Source organism: Mustelus asterias, chromosome 29, assembly GCF_964213995.1.
Source record: "Mustelus asterias chromosome 29, sMusAst1.hap1.1, whole genome shotgun sequence".
NCBI lineage: Eukaryota > Metazoa > Chordata > Chondrichthyes > Carcharhiniformes > Triakidae > Mustelus > Mustelus asterias.
The window spans coordinates 2,088,395-2,107,767 of record NC_135829.1 but is presented as its reverse complement, the minus strand read 5'-3'; the positions used below and the strand labels follow the sequence as shown (position 1 = coordinate 2,107,767).

Genomic DNA, 19,373 nt, shown 5'->3' with positions numbered 1-19,373 from the left:
AGGGGAGGAGAGTGTGAGAGAGCGAGAGAGAGTGTGAGAGAGCGAGAGAGAGTGTGAGAGAGCGAGAGAGAGGTGAGAGAGCGAGAGAGAGTGTGAGAGAGCGAGAGAGAGTGTGAGAGAGCGAGAGAGAGTGTGAGAGAGCGAGAGAGAGTGTGAGAGAGCGAGAGAGAGTGTGAGAGAGCGAGAGAGAGTGTGAGAGAGCGAGAGAGAGTGTGAGAGAGCGAGAGAGAGTGTGAGAGAGCGAGAGAGAGTGTGAGAGAGCGAGAGAGAGTGTGAGAGAGCGAGAGAGAGTGTGAGAGAGCGAGAGAGAGTGTGAGAGAGCGAGAGAGAGTGTGAGAGAGCGAGAGAGAGTGTGAGAGAGCGAGAGAGAGTGTGAGAGAGCAGAGAGAGTGTGAGAGAGCGAGAGAGTGTGTGAGAGCGAGAGAGTGTGTGAGAGAGCGAGTGTGTGAGAGAGAGAGAGAGTGAGTGCGAGAGAGAGAGTGTGTGAGAGAGTGTGAAAGAGTGTGAAAGAGAGAGTGTGAGAGAGAGAGAGCGTGTGTGAGAGAGAGAGAGTGTGTGAGAGAGTGTGTGAGAGAGAGTGTGTGAGAGAGAGTGTGTGAGAGAGAGTGTGTGAGAGTGTGTGAGAGAGTGTGTGAGAGTGTGTGAGAGAGAGTGTGTGAGAGAGAGTGAGAGAGAGAGAGAGAGAGAGTGTGTGTGAGAGAGTGTGAAAGAGTGTGAAAGAGAGAGTGTGAGAGAGAGAGAGAGTGTGTGAAAGAGTGTGAAAGAGAGAGTGAGAGAGAGAGAGAGCGTGTGTGAGAGAGAGAGAGTGTGAGAGAGAGAGTGTGAGAGAAAGTGTGTGAGAGAGAGTGTGTGAGAGAGAGTGTGTGAGAGAGAGTGTGTGAGAGAGAGTGTGTGAGAGAGAGTGTGTGAGAGAGAGTGTGTGAGAGAGAGTGTGTGAGAGAGAGTGTGTGAGAGAGAGTGTGTGAGAGAGAGTGTGTGAGAGAGAGTGTGTGAGAGAGAGTGTGTGAGAGAGAGTGTGTGAGAGAGAGTGTGTGAGAGAGAGTGTGTGAGAGAGAGTGTGTGAGAGAGAGTGTGTGAGAGAGAGTGTGTGAGAGAGAGTGTGTGAGAGAGAGTGTGTGTGAGAGAGTGTGTGAGAGAGAGTGTGTGAGAGAGAGTGTGGAGAGAGAGGAGAGTGTGTGTGTGAGAGAGTGTGAAAGAGTGTGAAAGAGAGAGTGTGAGAGAGAGAGAGTGTGTGAGAGAGTGTGAAAGAGTGTGAAAGAGAGAGTGTGAGAGAGAGAGTGTGTGAGAGAGTGTGTGAGAGAGAGGGTGTGTGAGAGAGTGTGTGAGAGAGAGTGTGTGAGAGAGAGTGTGTGAGAGAGAGTGTGTGAGAGAGAGTGTGTGAGAGAGAGTGTGTGAGAGAGAGTGGAGAGAGAGTGTGTGAGATGAAGAGTGTGAAAGAGTGTGAGAGAGTGTGTGAGAGAGAGAGAGCGTGTGTGAGAGAGAGAGAGTGTGAGAGAGAGAGAGTGTGAGAGAGAGAGTGAGAGAGACAGAGAGTGCGAGAGAGACAGAGCGCGCGCGAGCGTGTCAGAGAGAGAGAGTGAGTGAATGAATGAATGTGGGAGAGTGAGAGTGTGTGAGAGAGAGGGAGAGAGTGACAGTCTAACTGCTCGGTGTAAAGAGCAAACTCCTGTTTCCCTGCTCACCATTAAAGTTCAGGTTGAAAACCGTCAGCCTTCCTTCAAAATCCCTGGACCCACAAACTAACCAAAACTCTAACCAGGCCGCAGCACCCCCCCAGGCCCTGGCAACCCCCCCGCCCTCAGGCCCCGGCACCCCCCCCCTCCCCCCCCCCCCCGGGGCCAGGCCCCAGCACCCCCCCCCCCCCCCCCAGGCCCCGGCACCCCCCCCCCCTCCCCAGGTCCCGGCACGCCCCCCCAGGCTCCGGCACTACCCAGGCCCCGGCACACGGACCCTCCCCCCCTAGGCACCGGCACCTCCCCCCCCAGGTCCCGGCAAGCCCCCCCCCCCAGGTCCCGGCAAGCCCCCCCCCAGGTCCCGGCACGCTCCCCCCAGGCTCCGGCACTACCCAGGCCCCGGCACTACCCAGGCCCCGGCACACGGACCCTCCCCCCCTAGGCACCGGCACCCCCCCCCCCCAGGTCCCGGCAAGCCCCCCCCCCCCCCCAGGTCCCGGCACGCTCCCCCCAGGCTCCGGCACTACCCAGGCCCCGGCACTACCCAGGCCCCGGCACACGGACCCTCCCCCCCTAGGCACCGGCACCCCCCCCCCCCAGGTCCCGGCAAGCCCCCCCCCCCCCCCAGGTCCCGGCACGCTCCCCCCAGGCTCCGGCACTACCCAGTCCCCGGCACCCCCCCCCAGGCTGCGGCACCCGCCAGGCAGAAGCAGCCCCTCAGGTCCCTCACACCACCCCACAAAACACTGTCCCACTGACAGTGGCAGCACAGAGGCACAGTGCTGCCTCACAGTGCCAGGGACCCAGGTTCAATTCCCAGCTTGGGTCACTGTCTGTGCGGAGTCTGCACGTTCTCCCCGTGTCTGCGTGGGTTTCCTCCGGGTGCTCCGGTTTCCTCCCACAGTCTGAAAGACGTGCTGGTTAGGGTGATTGGCCATGCTGAATTCTCCCTCAGTGTACCCGAACAGGTGCCGGAGTGAGGCGACTAGGGGATTTTCACAGTAACTTCATTGCAGTGTTAATGTAAGCCTTACTTGTGACACTAATATATAAAACCTAAACAGCACTCCCTCTGACAGTGCGGCACTCCCTCAGCACTGACTCTCTGACAGTGCGGCACTCCCTCAGCACTGACCCTCTGACAGTGCGGCACTCCCTCAGCACTGACCCTCTGACAGTGCGGCACTCCCTCAGCATTGACACTCTGACAGTGCGGCACTCCCTCAGTACTGACCCTCTGACAGTGTGGCACTCCCTCAGCATTGACACTCTGACAGTGTGGCACTCCCTCAGCATTGACCCTCTGACAGTGCGGCACTCCCTCAGTGCTGACCCTCTGACAGTGTGGCACTCCCTCAGCGCTGACCCTCTGACAGTGCGGCACTCCCTCAGCACTGACCCTCTGACAGTGCGGCACTCCCTCAGCACTGACCCTCTGACAGTGCGGCACTCCCTCAGCACTGACCCTCTGACAGTGCGGCACTCCCTCAGCACTGACCCTCTGACAGTGCGGCACTCCCTCAGTACTGACTCACTGACAGTGCGGCACTCCCTCAGTACTGACTCACTGACAGTGAGTGTGTTGACTGCATTGAGAGCCTATATGGACACAATAGTCGGGGTTTTTTGAGTCGAGCGTCTGTCTCAGACACTGGTGAAAGGCACTGAAGTTACTTCATTCAATTTTACTCAAAAGAAAGTCGCGATTCTTCAAGGACACTCTTCAGACTGTGAAACGCGGCTCCATTTATCCTCGTCTCTGACCTGCAAATATGCCTCCAATCCAGACCTCTTCTGCTCCAGGGCTTTGGGCCTTCGATTCAGGCCTCGCTTGGCTGGGAATTCAGGCGTTTTTGTCATTTTTTTCAACTGTTGAAAACAAAAACAAGGAATTTGGTCAGCGTGGAACACGGACAGTCCCCTGGATCGCAGAGATTCCGAGAGGATGGAGGGTTCTGCGGGTGATGTGGGGCCGGGGAAGGAGCAGCACGGGGGAGCCGGTGAGGGGGGGGGAGATCCGGGGGCTGGGGGAAGGGCACAGGGGTGGGCGGCGGTGGGGGAGGGGGCACACGGGGGCCGGGGAAGGAGGGGCACACTGCTGTTGCTCGCACGTACAGAATTGTCTGTGCCAATAAACGATCCCTTGTCCATCCAGATCTCCACTGATTGCATGATGACATTGGGCAGAAATCAGTGTTATCGTTGATCGTTAGTGTCCTGAGAAATCAACGCTATCACTGATCGTTACGGTGACCTGAGAAATCAATGCTATCTTGAATCGTTACCGTGTCCTGAGAAATCTGCGCTATCACTGATCGTTAGTGTCCTGAGAAATCAGCACTATTGCTGATCATGACGGTGACCTGAGAAATCAGTGCTATCTCGAATCGTTACCGTGTCCTGAGAAATCAGTGCTATCGCTAATCGTTGCCGTGTCCTGAGAAATCAGTGCTATCGCTAATCGTTGCAGTGTCCTGAGAAATCAGTGCTATCTCCGATCATTCCCTCTGCTCCATTCACCCCTTTCCTAAGCACCCAATTCCGAGCCTCGCTCATTGTGTCACGATTTACATCCAACCCATTTCCTTCTATTTGTGCCATTCGTTCCTCTCTAGTTCCAAATGTTTCACACATTCCCATCAAACTCCTTCCCACTTGTTACCATTTACCCTGATTTCAACTGTGGCCAAACTGCTCATTTCCAGCATCACAGCCCCATTCTTCCCCCCTTCAACCCCCTGCCTGACCCCGACACCCCCATCCCGACTCCACAGCCCCCCATCCCGACCCCCCTAACCCCCTGCCTGACCCAACACCCCATTCTCAACTCCACACCCCCGCATCCTGAGCCCCCCCCATCCCGACCCCCCCAACCTCCTGCCTGACCCCGACACCCCATTCCCAACTCCACACCCCCGCATCCTGAGCCCCCCATCCCGACTCCACATCCTCCTATCCTGAGCCCCCCCCAATCCCAGCTCCAAACCCCCGCATCCTGAGCCCCCCGCATCCCGACCCCTCCTGCCCCCTGCCTGACCCGACACCCCATTCCCAAGTCCACACCCCGCATCCTGAGCACCCCCCATCCCAAACCCCCTGCCTGACCCGACACCCCATTCCCGACTCCACACCCCCGCATCCTGAGCCCCCCCCATCCCGACCCCCCCAACCTCCTGCCTGACCCCGACACCCCATTCCCAACTCCACACCCCCGCATCCTGAGCCCCCCCATCCCAAACTCCCCCATCCCAACTCCACACCCCCGCATCCTGAGCACCCCCCATCCCAAACCCCCTGCCTGACCCGACACCCCATTCCCGACTCCACACCCCCGCATCCTGAGCCCCCCCCATCCCGACCCCCCCCAACCTCCTGCCTGACCCCGACACCCCATTCCCAACTCCACACCCCCGCATCCTGAGCACCCCCATCCCAAACTCCCCCATCCCAACTCCACACCCCCGCATCCTGAGCCCCCCATCCCAACCCCCCCAACCTCCTGCCTGACCCCAACACCCCCATCCCAACTCCACACCCCCGCATCCTGAGCCCCCCCATCCCGACCCCCCCCAACCTCCTGCCTGACCCCGACACCCCATTCCCAACTCCACACCCCCGCATCCTGAGCCCCCCATCCCGACCCCCCCCAACCTCCTGCCTGACCCCAACACCCCCATCTCAACTCCACACCCCCGCATTCTGAGCCCCCACCATCCCGACCCCCCCCCCCCCAGTCCCCCAGCCCCCCCCGCGTTTATTCCCCTGAATTGCTTGTCCACTTTCTTGTTGAATGGAGTCAGTGCCTCCTCGCTGTTGGACAGTCAGTGCGGAGCTGATTCTGATGCATTTTTATCATTCAGGTTTTTGTCTCTTCCTCTCACTGCCTCTGCTTAACGTTTCCTCAAACAATTACGCTGTCTGCAGCCTTGGCTTTTCCCCACAGACCAATGAGATTCTCCTGAGTGAACTCTCTCACTCCTCTTTCCCAGTGAGTTTAAACCCCAATAGACAGCCCAGGTTCCAGTCCCGGTTTGGTTAAAGTGGAGTTTGTCCCAATGGAGGAGCTCCCTCCCCCTGGTGCCTGGACCACATGAAGCTAAAGCAGCATCTCCCACACCACCCTCACGGAGATAGAAACATAGAAAAACTACAGCACAAACAGGCCCTTCGGCCCCACAAGTTGCGCCGAACACATCCCTGCCTTCTAGACCTACCTATAACCCTCCGTCCTATTACGCTCCATGTACTCATCCAGGAGTCTCTTAAAAGACCCTATTGAGTTTGCCTCCACCACCCCGGACGGCAGCCGATTCCACTCGCCCACCACCCTCTGTGTGGAAAAATTACCCCTAACATCTCCCCTGTACCTACCCCCCAGCACCCTAAACCTGTGTCCTCTCGTAGCAGACATTTCCACCCTGGGAAAAAGCCTCTGAGAGTCCACCCGATCTATGCCTCTCAACATCTTATACACCTCTGTTACGTCTCCTCTCATCCTTCGTCTCTCCAAGGAGAAAAGACCGAGCTCCCTCAGCCTATCCTCATAAGGCATGCCACTCAATCCAGGCAACATCCTTGTAAATCTCCTCTGCACCCTTTCAATCTTTTCCACATCCTTCCTATAGTGAGGCGACCAGAACTGAGCACAGTACTCCAAGTGGGGTCTGACGAGGGTCTTATATAGCTGCATCATTATCCCCGGACTCCTAAACTCAATCCCTCGATTGATAAAGGCCAGCACACCATACGCCTTCTTAACCACCTCCTCCACCTGTGGGGCCGATTTCAGAGTCCTATGGACCCGGACCCCAAGGTTCTTCTGATCCTCTACCGTACTAAGAGTCTTTCCCTTTATATTGTACTCCTTCATCCCATTTGACCTGCCAAAATGGACCACTACGCATTTATCTGGATTGAAGTCCATCTGCCACTTCTCCGCCCAGTCTTGCATCCTATCTATGTCCCTCTGTAACTTCTGACATCCCTCCAGACTATCCACAACCCCACCAACCTTCGTGTCGTCGGCAAACTTACCAACCCATCCCTCCATTTCCTCATCCAGGTCATTTATGAAAATGACAAACAGCAAGGGTCCCAGAACAGATCCCTGGGGCACACCACTGATGAACGACCTCCATTTAGAAAAAGACCCATCTATACCCACTCTCTGCCTCCTTTGGGCAAACACAGTAAGAAGTTTAACAACACCAGGTTAAAGTCCAACAGGTTTATTTGGTAGCAAAAGCCACACAAGCTTTCGGAGCTCTAAGCCCCTTCTTCAGGTGACTCACCTGAAGAAGGGGCTTAGAGCTCCGAAAGCTTGTGTGGCTTTTGCTACCAAATAAACCTGTTGGACTTTAACCTGGTGTTGTTAAACTTCTTACTGTGTTTACCCCAGTCCAACGCCGGCATCTCCACATCCTTTGGGCAAGCCAGTTCTGGATCCACCGGGCAGCAGATCCCGGAACCCATCCATTCCCTCCACCAGCATCACACTGCGGCACCTTGTGTGCCATCTACAAGATGCACTGCAGCAACTCACAAGGCTCCTCAGGCAGCACCCTTCACCTCTACTATCTAGAAGGACAAGGGCAGCAGACACCTGGGCACACCCCCGCCTGCAAGTTCCCCTCCAAGCCACTCACCATCCTGACTTGGAAATGTATCGCCGTTCCTTCACTGTCACTGGGTTAAAATCCTGGAACTCTCTCGCTAACAGCACTGTGGATGTACCTACACCACACTCTAATGGTCCAAGGTGGCAGCTCACCATTACTTGATCTGCTTTCTCTATTCTCCCACCTGGGAGCAGAGACCCCAACAGCTGCCAACAACACACATCACCAGGGTCTGGGGACAGGATGTGGATTAATGTGCAGGGACCCACTAGGGGATTGGGGAGGGGGCACCAGGTTTCAGGAAGGGAGTGGGGGCTGGTTGGGGGCTGGGGTTGGGGGGCCGGGGTTGGGGGGCCGGCGTCTCTGCCATCTGACCTTCTTGTGGAGAGCCTGGAAGTCTCGGTATCTTCTCTCGACCAGGTGTTTCCGCCCATTGTTCAGAACCTCGACTCGGAAAACCTGCAACAAGAAACAGCATCGGTGACTCCAGCTTCAGACTGAGCTTCTCCAGCCTCTGGACAGAGACTGACCAACTGGCCATCTCTGGCCTCCAGACAGAGACTGACCTCCTCCAGCCCCCAGACAGAGACTGACTGACCACCTCCAGCGCCCTGACAGGAGAGACTGGCCATCTCCCGACAGGAGAGACTGACCAACTGGACACCTCCAGCCTCTGGACAGAGACTGACCAACTGACCATCTCCAGCCTCCAGACAGAAACTGACCGACTGGCTGCCTCCAGTCTCCAGAAAGAGACTGACTGACTGGCCACCTCCAGCCTCCAGCCAGGAGAGACTGACTAACTGACCCCTCGAGCTCACTGACCCTCCAAAGCCTGGGGTAACCCACCCCCAGGCCTGAGACCGAATCCTGGCACCAATTACCAGCCCCATCCGAACACAGGCCAGAAACTAAACCAGGGATAAATTAGGTCAAATCCCCAACACTGGTTCCAGTCAGACCCTGCTTTCTAACTCCAAACAGCACGGTGTTGCCATGGTTATTAGCAGCGTGAGTTGCTATGGTTACATGCTGCATCCGTGCAAATAGAGTTTCTTAACTAAATAAGCAGTGTTCAGAGTGACCATTCAGACAGCTTGTGAAGTTTGCTATTGCTGTTACACATCTGGCTTCTCAAATGGAGCAAATTTCACTAAAACTCTCGTCTTCCCTCTGTCCCCCTCTCCAATCTGCCCCCTTCCAATCGGCCCCCCCCTCCAATCGCCCCCCCCCCCTCCAATCGCACCCCCCCCCCCCCCCGGGACTCTGCATCCTCATGAACCTCCAGGACCGGTCTCTTCATAATCACAAAACTTTGATGAGATCATTTGCAGCATCCTACAGCCTGTGGAAGAGTTCCAGTGGATTGGAGGGTAGCGAATGTAACCCCAATTTCTATAAAAGAGAAGCGAGAGAGAAAACGGGGATTTATAAACCGGTTAGCCTGACATCGGCGGAGGGGGAATTGCTGGAATCAATTATTAAGGATGCAGTAACTGAGCATTTGGAAAGCGGTGACAGGATTGGTCCGTGTCAGCATGGATTCACCAAAGGGAAATCGTGCTAAACAAATCTTCTGGGATTTTTTGAGGATGTGACCAGTAGAATGGACACGGGTGAACCAGTGGATGTTGTGTATCTGGACTTCCAAAAAGCTTTTGACAAAGTCCCACACAAGAGATTAGTGAGCAAAATTAAAGCTCATGGTATTGGGGGTAATGTATTGACGCGGATAGAGAACTGGTTGGCAGACAGGGAGCAGAGAGTGGCAGGCAGTGACTAGTCGGGTACCGCAGAGTTCAGTGCTGGGACCCCAGCTATTCACAATATACATTAATGATTTGGACAAAGGAGCTGAATGCAATATCTCCAGATGACACTAAGCTGGGTGGCAGTGTGTGCTGTGAGGAGGATGCTAAGAGACTGCAGGGTGACTTGGACAGGCTGGCTGAATGGGCAAATACTTGGCAAATGCAATATAGTGTGGATAAATGTGAGGCTCTCCACTTTGGTGGCAAAAACAGGAAGGAAGATTATTATCTGAATGGCGGCAGTTTAGGAAAAGGGGAAGTGCAACGTGACCTGGGTCTCATTGTGGAACAGTCGCTGAAGGTTGGCATGCAGATAACACCTGGTGGTGAGGAAAGCTAATGACATGCTGGCCTTCATAGCAAGAGGATTTGAGTATGGGAGTAGGGGTGCTGCAGTTACACAGGGCCTTGGTGAGGCAACACCTTGAGTATTGTGTGCAGTTATGGTCTAGTCTGAGGAAGGACATTCTTGCTATTGAGAGAGTCCAGCAAAGGTTCACCAGACTGATTCCTGGAATGGCAGGACTGACATATGAAGAGAGACTGGATCGACTGGGCTTGTACTCACTGGAATTTAGAAGAATGAGAGGGGATCTCATAGAAACATATAAAATCCCGATGGGACTGGACAGGCTGGATGTGGGAAGAATGTCCCTGATGTTGGGGAGGTCCAGAACTAGGGGTCACACTCTAAGAATAAGGAGTAAGCCAATCAGGACTGAGATGAGGAAGAACTTCTTCATTCAGAGAATTGTGAACCTGTGGAATTCTCTCCCACAGAAAGCTGTTGGGGCCGGTTCATTAGATATGTTCAAGAGGGAGTTGGATGTGGCCCTTGTGGCTAAAGGGATCAAGGGGTACGGAGAGAAAGCGGGAGTGGGATACTGAAAGTGCATGATCAGCCATGATCATATTGAATGGTGGAGCAGGCTCAAAGGGCTGAATGGCCTCCTCCTGCACCTATTTTCCATGTTTCTATGTTTCTCTTCTTGGAGAAAGGGACTTAATTTCAACTCGCTCCCTGTTCCTACCAAGTGGTATTATTCTGGTACACAGCCCTGTCTGAATGGGCGGCAGGGTGGCACAGTGGGTTAGCACTGCTGCCCCACAGCGCCAGGGACCTGGGTTCGATTCCCAGCTTAGGTCACTGTCTCTGTGGAGTCTGCACATTCTCCCCGTGTCTGAGTGAATTTCCTCCGGGTGCTCCGGTTTCCTCTCATAGTCTGAAAGATGTGCTGGTTAGGTTAATTGGCCATGCTAAATTGCCCCTTAGTGTCAGGGGGATTAGCAGGGTAACTATGTGGGGTTACAGGGATAGGGCCTGAGTGGGATTGTGGTCAGTGCAGAATCAATGGGCTGAATGGCCTCCTTCTGCACTGTGGTGATTCTATGATTATTTGTCTTCACTCAGCTTTGGACCCAATGGTGTGAAGCGTTCAATTCCTCTCAGTCCCTCCACAGATTCCCAAGGGGAAGCCCTCACTCAGGACGTGTCCCAGTCAGTGCAGTTTAGAATCATGGTCACACTTCTCATTCTCAAACCAGCTGCAATCTCAGAGTTTGGATGTAGCTGGTGACCAGGGTTATTGAGTCGCAGTGAGTGGGTGTCTGTGCAGTTTGGAGGATGGAGCTGTGTCAGTGCAGAGATTCCCTGTCCAATCCCCGCACATAGGAACCCATAGAAAGGTTACAATGCAGAAAGAGGCCATTCAGCCCACTGTGTCTGCACTGGCCAAAACGGAGAGAAGAAACTAACCAATCATTTTAATCCAATTTTCCAGCACCTGGTCTGGAGCCTTGCAGGTTCCAGCGTTTCAGATTCAAGTATCTATTCACTGAGTAGAGCATCTCAGCTTCAAGCGAGTTCCTTATACTCACCACCCTCAGTTTCTCCTCATGTCCCCCTATATCTACACCTCCTGGTAATCAACCCCTTAGTGAGGTCCTTCCTGTCTACCTTGTCTCGGCCCCTCACTATTTTCCACTCTGTAGTTAGGTCTCCCCTCAGCCTCCTCTGTTCCAAGGGAAACAACCCTAGCCTATCCAATCTCTCCTCATAGCTGCCATTTCCAAGCCCTGGCTACATTCTCCTCTGCACTCTCTCCAGAGCAGTTATGCCCCTCCTGTAACATGGTGACCAGAACTGTACACAAAGCTCTGACGGTGCCTGACCAGAGATTAACACAGTGCCATCATTACATCCTTGCTTTGGTTTTCATATCTCACCCAATAAAGGAAAGCATCCACATGCTTTCCTGACTGCCTTGTTCATCTTTGCTGCCACTGTGGACATGTGCTCCAAGCTTGCTTGCTTCCTCAACCCCTCTCAATATCTTCCCGTTTATACAGTATCCCCTTGCTTTATTGGTCCTCCTCAAATGCAATACCTCATACTTGCCACTTCTCTGGCCACTCAACCAATCGACTGATATTCTGGAGTTGACAGCTATCCTATTAACTATCAACTACACCGACAACTGTTATATCATCTGCAAATTTCCCAATCACGCCATCCACATTTAAGTCTAAATCATGAATAAAAACAACAAGCAGCAAGGCCCCAACACTGAGCCCTGTGTAACACCCCGGAAACTGTTTCCCATTCTCAAAAACATCCAGCAACCCTTACCCTTTGTTTCCCGTCTCCGAGCCAATTTTGGATCTCTCCTGTATCCCACTAAATCTCACTTTCCTGACCAGTCTGCCATGTGGGACCTTGTCAAAGGCCTTACTTAAATCCATATAGACAACATCCACTGCACTTCCTCATCGGGTAACATTCGCGCCACACAAATACCAGGCGATGACCATCACCAATAAGAGACACTCTAACCACCGCCCCTTGACATTCAATGGTGTAACCATCACTGAATCCCCCACTGCCAACATCCTGGGGGTTACCATTGACCAGAAACTCAACTGGACTCACCACATAAACACAGTGGCTACAAGAGCAGGTCAGAGGCTGGAAATACTGCGGCAAGTAACTCACCTCCTGACTCCCCAAAGCCTGTCCACCATGTACAAGGCACAAGTCAGGAGTGTGATGGAAAACCCCCCACTTACCTGGATGGGTGCAGCTCCAACAACACTCAAGAAGCTCAGCACCATCCAGGACGAAGCAGCCCCGCTTGACTGGCACCACATCCACAAACATTCAATCCCTCCACCACCGATGCTCAGTAGCAGCAGTGTGTACCAGCTACAAGATGCACTGCAGCAACTCACCAAGGATCCTTAAACAACACCTTCCAAACCCATGAGCACTTCCATCTAGAAGGACAAGGGCAGCAGATACATGGGAACACCACCACCTGCAAGTTCCCCTCCAAACCAGTCACCATCCTGACTTGAAAATATATCACCGTTCCTTCACTGTCGCTGGGTCAAAATCCTGGAATTCCCTCCCTAACGGCATTGTGGGTCAACCCACAGCACGTGGACTGCAGGGATTCAAGAAGGCAGCTCACCACCACCTTCTCAAGGAGCAACTAGGGATGGGCAATAAATGCTGGCCAGCCAGTAACGCCCATGTCCCACAAATGAATAAAAAAAAACTTCTTTGTTACTTCCTCAAAACATTCTATTAAGCTAGTAAGACACAATCTTGCCCAGACAAAGCCATGCTGACTATCCCTGCCTTTCCAAGTGACGGTTTATCCAGTCCGCAGAATTGTTTCCAACAATTTACCACCACTGAAGTCCGACTGACTGATAGTTTTCTGGCTGATCCCTCGCACCTTTTTAAAAATAATATACAACATTCAGCACCCTCCAATCCTCTGGGACCTTGCCTGCTTCTAATGAGAAGTGGAAAATGATCCTTACAACAACTGCTTGTTCCTGCCTGGTTTCCATCAACAGACTGGGATACAATCCATCTGACCCTGGTTCCTTACCCACCTCCCGGATAGCTGTCCCTCCAGCACAGCCCGAGAATATTCCATCACATGAGGCTTCACAACCAAACTGAACACATTCTCACCAAATCACCGCACTTTCTAAAAGGGGCAGGGAATTGAGACCATCGCTGGCTGGGCACTGAGGTCAATTCTCCCATCCGGAGATCAGGAATCTCAGCACAGACAGGGATTGTGATCGGAGTCACAGATATACAACTAAGGATGTTATTAAACTAGAAAGAGTGCAGAAACGATTTACCAGGATGCTACCGGGACTTGATGGATTGAGTTATAAGGAGAGGCTGGATAGACTGGGACTTTTTTCTCTGGAGCGTAGGAGGCTGAGGGGTGATCTTATAGAAGTCTATAAAATAATGAGGGGCACAGATCAGCTAGACAGTCAATATCTTTTCCCACAGGTAGGGGAGTCTAAAACTAGAGGGCATAGGTTTAAGGTGAGAGGGGAGAGATACAAAAGGGTCCAGAGGGCAATTTTTTCACACAGAGGGTGGTGAGTGTCTGGAACAAGCTGCCAGAGGTACTAGTAGAGGCGGGTACAATTTTGTCTTTTAAAAAGCGTTTAGATAGTTACATGGGTACAATGGGTACAGAGGGATATGGGCCAAATGCGGGCAATTGGGATTAGTTTAGGGGTTTAACAAAAAGGGCGGCATGGACAAGTTGGGCTGAAGGGCCTGTTTCCATGCTGTAAACCTCTATGACTCTACACACACACTCACACACACACAGAACCCAGAGACTGAGATACAGAACTTAGCGAATACTCACTCAAACCCAACACAACAGAGGACTGCTAACCCCGGCCGTAGAGACACGCACAGCCAGGCACACACGCACAGTCTCTCGCTCTCTATCCCAGGATTCTCACACTCACTCTCTCTCTCTATCCTGGGATTTTCACACTTTCTCTCTCTCTATCCCGGAATTTTCACACACTCTCTCTCTCTATCCCGGAATTTTCACATACTCTCCCTTTCTCTCTATCCCGGGATTTTCACACTCTCTCTCACTATACCGGGATTTTCACACTCTCTCTCTATCCTGGGATTTTCACACTCTCTCTCTCTCTATCTCGGGATTTTCACTCTCTCTCTCTATCCCGGGATTTTCACACTCTCTCTCTCTCTATCCCAGGATTTTCACTCTCTCTATCCTGGGATTTTCACACTTTCTCTCTCTCTCTCTATCCCAGGATTTTCACACACTCTCTTTATCCCGGGATTTTCACACTCTCTCTATCCCGGGATTTTCACACTCTCTCTATCCCAGGATTTTCACACTCTCTCTCTCTATCCCAGGATTTTCACACTCTCTCCCTCTATCCTGGGATTTTCACACGCTCTCTCTATCCCGGGATTTTCACACTCTCTCTCTATCCCGGGATTTTCACACTCTCTCTCTCTCTCTCTCTATCCTGGGATTTTCACACTTTCTCTCTCTCTCTATCCTGGGAGTTTCACTCTCCCTCTCTCTATCCCGGGATGTTCACACTCTCTCTCTCTATCCTGGGATTTTCACACTCTCTCTCTATCCCGGGATTTTCACTCTCTCTCTATCCCGGGAATTTCACACTCTCTCTCTCTATCCCGGGATTTTCACACTCTCTCTATCCTGGGATTTTCACACTCTCTCTCTATCCTGGGATTTTCACACTCTCTCTCTCTATCCCGGGATTTTCACACTCCCTCTCTCTATCCCGGGATTTTCACACTTTCTCTCTCTCTCTATCCCAGGATTTTCACACTTACTCTCTCTCTATCCCGGGATTTTCACACTCTCTCTCTCTCTCTATCCCGGGATTTTCACACTCTCTCTCTCTATCCCGGGATTTTCACACTCTCTCTATCCCAGGATTTTCACACCTTCTCTCTCTCTATCCCGGGATTTTCACACTCTCTCTCTCTATCCCGGGATTTTCACACTCTCTCTCTCTCTATCCCGGGATTTTCACACTCTCTCTCTCTCTATCCCGGGAGTTTCACTCTCTCTCTCTCTATCCCGGGAGTTTCACACTCTCTCTCTCTCTATCCCAGGATTTTCACACTTTCTCTCTCTCTATCCCGGGATTTTCGCACTCTCTCTCTATCCCGGGATTTTCACACTCTCTCTCTCTCTATCCCGGGAGTTTCACACTCTCTCTCTCTCTATCCCGGGAGTTTCACACTCTCTCTCTCTCTATCCCGGGAGTTTCACACTCTCTCTCTCTCTATCCCGGGATTTTCACACTCTCTCTATCCCAGGATTTTCACACCTTCTCTCTCTCTATCCCGGGATTTTCACACTCTCTCTCTCTCTCTATCCCGGGATTTTCACACTCTCTCTCTCTCTATCCCGGGATTTTCACACTCTCTCTCTCTCTATCCCGGGAGTTTCACTCTCTCTCTATCCCGGGAGTTTCACACTCTCTCTCTCTCTATCCCAGGATTTTCACACTTTCTCTCTCTCTATCCCGGGAGTTTCACACTCTCTCTCTCTCTATCCCAGGATTTTCACACTTTCTCTCTCTCTATCCCGGGATTTTCGCACTCTCTCTCTCTCGATCCCGGGAGTTTCACACTCTCTCTCTCTCTCTATCCCGGGAGTTTCACACTCTCTCTCTCTCTATCCCGGGAGTTTCACACTTTCTCTCTCTCTATCCCGGGAGTTTCACACTCTCTCTATCCCGGGAGTTTCACACTCTCTCTCTCTCTATCCCGGGAGTTTCACACTTTCTCTCTCTCTATCCCGGGAGTTTCACACTCTCTCTATCCCGGGATTTCCACACTCTCTCTCTCTATCCCGGGATTTTCACACTCTCTCTCTCTATCCCGGGATTTTCACACTCTCTCTCTCTATCCCGGGATTTTCACACTCTCTCTCTCTATCCCGGGATTTTCACACTCTCTCTCTCTCTCACTCACGGTGTGGATTTTCTCCGAGTTTCCGCTGGTTTCTTGTCCAATGGACGGGATCCGGATTTGGATCATCCCGGAGTGAGTCCGGATTAAACCCGGAGTGAAGCCGGAGCCGGGGCTGGAGCGGGAGCGGGAGCAGCGCCCGGTGTCTGAGCCCCGGGACACCGAGAGGGACCGTCCCGCTTTCCGAGCGGCTGCAACCGGGACAGAACCGGGGCAAAGGCGGACTGATCCCGGACTCGGGGGATAGGCTGTCCCGCCCCCTGGAACCGAGCCGGAGCCGGAATTAAACTGGAGTAAAGTCAGCCTGGAGCGGGAGCCGGAGCGGGAGCCGGAGCGGAGCGGGGACAATGTGTCCAGTGGCTCCCGGAGCTGGAAATTCACTGAGAAATTCCGGATCTGGAACTGAGAGTGAATACAGAATAACCGCTTCCCATTGGGTACAGCTGGGATAGGATAGGATAGAGAGCCCGAATGGCCACCCCCACTCTCCCTGCTCCTGTGTCCATCCCCCAGGGGCAAGCTCTGCCCTCAGGCTGGGGGTTGGGGGGGGGGGGGGGTGTCTGTGTCCCCCCCGCCCGGGGGCTGAGTCTGAGCCACAAACCGCTCAGAAACACCGGGACTGGGGAGGGGGCGACAGGCGGTGAGAATGGGGTCTCCCTGAGCCCGGGGGGGGGGGGGAATTAAACATCAGCTTGTGGGTAATAGTCTGCACCCCCCCCCCCACCCGCACCCCCTCTCCCCCCACCCGCAACCCCCTCTCCCCCCCCCCACCCGCAACCCCCTCTCCCCCCCCCCACCCGCAACCCCCTCTCCCCCCCCCCACCCGCAACCCCCTCTCCCCCCCCCCACCCGCAACCCCCTCTCCCCCCCCCACCCGCAACCCCCTCTCCCCCCCCCCACCCGCAACCCCCTCTCCCCCCCCCCACCCGCAACCCCCTCTCCCCCCCCCACCCGCAACCCCCTCTCCCCCCCCCACCCGCAACCCCCTCTCCCCCCCCCACCCGCAACCCCCTCTCCCCCCCCACCCGCAACCCCCTCTCCCCCCCCCACCCGCAACCCCCTCTCCCCCCCCCACCCGCAACCCCCTCTCCCCCCCCCACCCGCAACCCCCTCTCCCCCCCCCACCCGCAACCCCCTCTCCCCCCCCCACCCGCAACCCCCTCTCCCCCCCCCACCCGCAACCCCCTCTCCCCCCCCCACCCGCAACCCCCTCTCCCCCCCCCACCCGCAACCCCCTCTCCCCCCCCCACCCGCAACCCCCTCTCCCCCCTCCACCCGCAACCCCCTCTCCCCCCCCACCCGCAACCCCCTCTCCCCCCCCCGACCCGCAACCCCCTCTCCCCCCCCCACCCGCAAACCCCTCTCCCCCCCCCACCCGCAACCCCCTCTCCCCCCCCCACCCGCAACCCCCTCTCCCCCCCCCACCCGCAACCCCCTCTCCCCCCCCCACCCGCAACCCCCTCTCCCCCCCCCACCCGCAACCCCCTCTCCCCCCCCCCCCCGCAACCCCCTCTCCCCCCCCCACCCGCAACCCCCTCTCCCCCCCACCCGCAACCCCCTCTCCCCCGCACCCGCAACCCCCTCTCCCCCCCCCACCCGCAACCCCCTCTCTCCCCCCCCACCCGCAACCCCCTCTCTCCCCCCCACCCGCAACCCCCTCTCCCCCCCCCACCCGCAACCACCTCTTCCCCCCCCACCCGCAACCCCCTCTTCCCCCCACCCGCAACCCCCTCTTCCCCCCCACCCGCAACCCCCTCTTCCCCCCCACCCGCAACCCCCTCTTCCCCCCCCCACCCGCAACCCCCTCTCCCCCCCCCACCCGCAACCCCCTCTCCCCCCCCACCCGCAATCCCCTCTCCCCCCCCACCCGCAATCCCCTCTCCCCCCACCCGCAACCCCCTCTCTCCCCACCCGCAACCCCCTCTCCCCCCACCCGCAACCCCCTCTCCCCCCACCCGCAACCCCCCTGCCCCCACCCGCAACCCCCTCTCCCCCCACCCGCAACCCCCTCTCCCCCCACCCGCAACCCCCTCTCCCCCCACCCGCAACCCCCTCTCCCCCCACCCGCAACACCCTCTCCCCCCACCCGCAACACCCTCTCCCCCCACCCGCAACACCCTCTCCCCCCCCCACCCGCAACACCCTCTCCCCCCCCACCCGCAACCCACTCTCCCCCCCCCCCCCCGCAACCCCCTCTCCCCCCCCACCCACAACCCCCTCTCCCCCCCCACCCGCAACCCCCTCTCCGCCCCCACCCGCAACCCCCTCTCCCCCCCACCCGCAACCCCCTCTACCCCCCCACCCGCAACCCCCTCTCCCCCCCCCACCCGCAACCCCCTCTCCCCCCCCCACCCGCAACCCCCTCTCCCCCCCCCACCCGCAACCCCCTCTCCGCCCCCCACCCGCAACCCCCTCTCCCCCCCCCACCCGCAACCCCCTCTCCCCCCCCCCCCCGCAACCCCCTCTCCCCCCCCCACCCGCAACCCCCTCTCCCCCCCCACCTGCAACCCCCTCTCCCCCGCACCCGCAACCCCCTCTCCCCCCCCCACCCGCAACCCCCTCTCTCCCCCCCCACCCGCAACCCCCTCTCTCCCCCCCACCCGCAACCCCCTCTCCCCCCCCCACCCGCAACCACCTCTTCCCCCCCCACCCGCAACCCCCTCTTCCCCCCACCCGCAACCCCCTCTTCCCCCCCACCCGCAACCCCCTCTTCCCCCCCACCCGCAACCCCCTCTTCCCCCCCACCCGCAACCCCCTCTTCCCCCCCCACCCGCAACCCCCTCTCCCCCCCCCACCCGCAACCCCCTCTCCCCCCCCACCCGCAATCCCCTCTCCCCCCCCACCCGCAATCCCCTCTCCCCCCACCCGCAACCCCCTCTCTCCCCACCCGCAACCCCCTCTCCCCCCACCCGCAACCCCCTCTCCCCCCACCCGCAACCCCCCTCCCCCCACCCGCAACCCCCTCTCCCCCCACCCGCAACCCCCTCTCCCCCCACCCGCAACCCCCTCTCCCCCACCCGCAACCCCCTCTCCCCCCACCCGCAACCCCCTCTCCCCCCACCCGCAACACCCTCTCCCCCCACCCGCAACACCCTCTCCCCCCACCCGCAACACCCTCTCCCCCCCCCACCCGCAACACCCTCTCCCCCCCCACCCGCAACCCACTCTCCCCCCCCCCCCCCCGCAACCCCCTCTCCCCCCCCACCCACAACCCCCTCTCCCCCCCCACCCGCAACCCCCTCTCCGCCCCCACCCGCAACCCCCTCTCCCCCCACCCGCAACCCCCTCTCCCCCCCCACCCGCAACCCCCTCTCCCCCCCCCACCCGCAACCCCCTCTCCCCCCCCCACCTGCAACCCCCTCTCCCCCCCCCACCCGCAACCCCCTCTCCGCCCCCCACCCGCAACCCCCTCTCCCCCCCCCACCCGCAACCCCCTCTCCCCCCCCACCTG

At 56.7% G+C, this 19,373-nt stretch overlaps 1 protein-coding gene across 1 annotated transcript in view; it reads right to left on the bottom strand.

Moving 5' to 3' along the window:
- LOC144480463 (sorting nexin-24-like) overlaps nucleotides 1-16,537 on the bottom strand; it is a 24,350-nt gene extending 7,813 nt beyond the window's left edge. The window contains exons 1-3 of the mRNA XM_078199912.1: nucleotides 15,926-16,537; nucleotides 7,667-7,750; nucleotides 3,438-3,542 (exon numbers count right to left, since the gene is read on the bottom strand). Coding sequence (XP_078056038.1) covers nucleotides 3,438-3,542; nucleotides 7,667-7,750; nucleotides 15,926-15,991 — 255 coding nt within the window. The 5' untranslated portion in view covers nucleotides 15,992-16,537. The remainder of the gene's footprint in view (nucleotides 1-3,437; nucleotides 3,543-7,666; nucleotides 7,751-15,925) is intronic.
- Nucleotides 16,538-19,373: the final 2,836 nt, after the last annotated feature.